Below are 3,809 nucleotides of genomic sequence, written 5' to 3'. Positions count from 1 at the left end.
AGATAACCGACTGCAACTCAAACTCCAGGGAGGCTACCTAGTAAAGAGGACCCTAAGAAAGACACAGGGATTGCCCAAGGACAGAGAAATGAATGAGATCTACATGAGAAAATTGGATGTGTGTGTGTGTGGGGTAATGGAGGGCAAGGCTAAGAAGAAAAAGAGCATGAACTGTGAACCAAGGGCTGAAATAAAAGCTACACCTGTTCCATTCCTGGAATGAGAACCTCTATGTAAAGATCTTGTACTTGAGACCCAGGCAGGAGTAAGTTCCCCGTTCAGAGAAGTGCTCTCACTCTGCAGGAGCGTGCTCATGGAAGCTCAGGACTTACAGGTGGAGCACTTTTCTTACAAATGAGGGGTCTTGCAGGAATTGTCTACCTTCATTACAAATGACATATTTGAGGGAAAGGGTATCAGCCACCCTGGCCCTAAACACATACAGAGAAGTCACAGAGGCTACTAAATGAGGAACCCAAAATTCAGAGATCAAAACCAATTGATTGATTTATCCGGGATTGAGGGATGAGCAGTATTAGAGCCAGACTTTTAGGAAAGCTAGGCTGGGAATTGCTGAGCTGATTGAATCACTGAAGGCATTTCCCAGTCCTCTAGGCTTAGTGAGTCCCTCTAGACATGATGAACTAGAGAGAGATGATAGATGTGGGGAGCATCTTACAGATCACATTCTAAGAAGAACTGTTTCAAAACTCTTTCTTCAGTAACTGTTGAATATATTCTGCAGCCTTTGAAAACCAGAACACTGTCTCGCTTTTAAGGATCACCAGACTAAGCATGGAAGTTCAAAGTTTAAAGAGGACAGAACTCACCAGTGGAGGATGAAAATTATGAGATATTGAGAAGCTGAATCATGGCAGTCATCATGATGGAATTGAGAACTTAGGATCATCTCATAGCACACCCTTAGTGGATCAAAGGAGTTTTTCCAAGGAGGATTATCTGAAGGGGAGGGGCAGGATCACCAGTGAAAGTTTGTGGAGCCATCCCAGGGAATGTGAGTCTGGATGAAAGAAGACTGCCATTTTCAGATTTGCTGCCTGGCTCTGTTTCTTGACCACCATATATGAATTCTTCCACCCTGACCTCCATGTTGTGAACACTGTGATCCCTGACAGAGTAAGGACCACTTGTTTCCCGATCATGTTAGTGGGAGGATTTAGTGTAAAACATGAGAAGAGGAAATAACAGCTGTGTAGAAATGGACATCATCCCTATTTTATTTAAGATGAACCACAATAAGGAAAATACACTTGTGGTGGTTTTTGTGGGTTCCCAACTTAACAAGACATGGAATTAAATAAAACCCTACAATGGAGGTCGCAACAGAGAGAAGTGTTTTGTTTTATTTGATGTAGGTAGATCAATTTCAAGGACAGACTTTGGAGCACAACATACTAAGATGTAACAATAGTATTCACAAACCCTCATATCAAGGCTAGAGAAGCCAACCCAGAAGGAAGAAAAAGTTCCCAAATCAGACAAACAGGTCAGAGACTCCTCATACTCCCCCTCTTAGGAGTCCCACTAACCACTGAGCTAAACAACCACAGCCTGGATGCAGAGGACTTAATACAGACCCATGAAGGCTGTGTGAATGCCTCTTCAGTCTCTGGGAGACAAAATGAGCTCTGTTTAGATGAATGTGTGGGCTCTGTTCACCTGATGTCTTTGATCCCTCCTACAATCCTGCTTTCCCCTGTTCCTGGAGATTCCCGGAGCTCTGCCTAATGTTTGGCTGTGGATCTCAGTATCTGCTCCCATCAGCTGCTAGAGAAAGCATAACTGATTTCCATTAGTCTAGACAGCAATCTATGAGTGTAACAGAATTTCTGTAGGTATTGTCTCATAGTTTTTGTATGAGTGTGTCAGTAAGACCCTGCACAAACTTCCACAGATGAGCAGAGCTGGATGCACTAAAATGGGATTCTTCAAACAGAAACACCACTGGAATCCACAAACTGATTTTAAAATTGTTATTCATTTGATATTTTATTCAGGTAGGTATTGTCTACAGAGATGGATGTGCCCATGGAGACAAGAGGAGGACTGAACAAAGGCTCCTCTGCAAGAGCAAAAATTGCTTTTGCAACTGAGTCATCTCTTTAGCCCACACACTGAGTTAGGAGGAAAAATGTGTTCATTCTCTTCCACTTCTCTTGTAAGCAAACATTCATGTTTGTTTTCTCCTTTCCAAAGTCCTTGACCATAAGTTCTGCTCAGTCCAATCCAGACAGGTTTCTCCAAAGAAACCCTGTTGTATCCTGCTTGGGGCCAGCAACTAAAATGAATTCCAGTTTCCAACTCAATGACAAAAATCAAATGAGGACAGTAACAGGGTCGTGTACAACATAGTTCAGCGCTTCTCCTCCCTTAACCTGACAATCACCTCATTTACAGCTGTATTCTAATACCTTGAGCCACCATGCTGTCTTTCCCCAGTTCCACTGGAAATGCACCACACATTCCAGAGTCTACCCAGGTGTCATTGGTAACAACACTGGCTGCTGTTTCTGGGAGACAAGTGTAGGACAAAGCTGACCAGGTCCTAGGATTGCTCCAAACGTTTGAAAGGGGGCTCCAAGAAAGGGAGATGAGCAGAAGCCAAGGAATGGTATGCTTCAGCCACTAAATGGGGATAGGAGCCCACCATTGTCTTCCAGCCTGAGGTCTCAGAGACCTCAGAAGCATGAGCTGTAATGAAATCCAGTGCCTGGGTTTTCAGCTGCCCTGAGCTGTGGAGGTCAGCCAGGAAGAGAGTGTGGGCAGCATTCTCCACAGAAAGGTCCCTGCACAGGGCATCCTCACACATGACCTTCAAACGCTCCAGGCCATACTTGTCAGCAGCTGCCAACACTGCATCTGCCATGCTGTCCAGGTCTGATGCCTTCCCGGTGTAAATGAAGCCCATCATTGCCTTGAAGACTTGTGGCTCCAGGTCAGGGATCTCAACGCGGTTCCTTCTGCTCTCCTCCATGTCATGTTGAAACATGGCTCTGAAAACCGGAGAGCGAGCTGCTAAGATGGCCTTATGAGCCCGGAATTCCTGACCAGCTACCACCAGGGAGCAGTCTGTAAAGCGAGAATTCTCCCACAGCTCTCCTAGCTCATCTGCCAATGTGCACCTGGGAACTTGAATCCCTGGCTTCCTGTTCTGGTGAGAGATTCTAAAGGGGTCCTCGACGACCCTCACAGTGCAGAGCAGGCTGAGCTTGTCATCTGGGAGAAGACGAGGCGCATTGGAAAAGAGGAAATCTCGAAGGATGTACTTTTTGAATCCACAGCCACGGCCTGGCACGAACCTAATGGCTCTTGGGCTCCTCACGGTTTGTGTTTTCTTTCCTTCGGCGCTTATGATCCAGAACTGGAACTTTGCCCAAACATGACTCTTTAGACAGCTGAGCAAAACTAGGGTAACTGACACGTAATCTGCATTTACTTCATCGAATCCGTTCGGGTTTACTGTCAAACACCATTTGTCATTGGCTCCTGTTGAGAAAGTTTGGCTTCTAATGATTTCTGTCCTTTCCTCCACAAAAAACCGGAAGTTGTTGATGTTCCACATGTAGGAGAAATTCTGAAGGTGGATTTGTGTGTGGTCCCATCTCTGGGCTGTCCCGTCTCCTGCCATTTCTTTTCCAGGTAGTTTGAAGGTTCAACTGGATTCAAAATGAAGAACTAGCAATTGTTTTCTCTTCACCTTGTGAGATGCAATAATAGACATGAATTAGATGTTAAGTTTTTGTTTTTTGTCTATTCCCTTTTTGATGGGCCTGGGAACTTGGATCTCT

At 45.0% G+C, this 3,809-nt stretch overlaps 1 protein-coding gene across 1 annotated transcript; it reads right to left on the bottom strand.

The window, feature by feature from the left end:
• Nucleotides 1–2,566: 2,566 nt before the first annotated feature.
• LOC131902539 (speckle-type POZ protein-like) lies at nt 2,567–3,649 on the bottom strand. Its single transcript, XM_059253564.1, has one exon. It carries the CDS (start codon nt 3,647–3,649, stop codon nt 2,567–2,569), a length of 1,083 nt encoding a protein of 360 aa, XP_059109547.1.
• Between the last annotated feature and the right edge of the window lie 160 nt (nt 3,650–3,809).

Source organism: Peromyscus eremicus, chromosome 1, assembly GCF_949786415.1.
Source record: "Peromyscus eremicus chromosome 1, PerEre_H2_v1, whole genome shotgun sequence".
NCBI lineage: Eukaryota > Metazoa > Chordata > Mammalia > Rodentia > Cricetidae > Peromyscus > Peromyscus eremicus.
Note: the sequence above shows the minus strand (reverse complement) of the source record. Positions and strands in the feature narration are given on the sequence as shown.

Bases quoted from the DNA above. Each gene is read 5' to 3' on its own strand.
- LOC131902539 (XM_059253564.1), bottom strand. From the start codon at position 3,649: ATGGCAGGAGACGGGACAGCCCAGAGATGGGACCACACACAAATCCAC.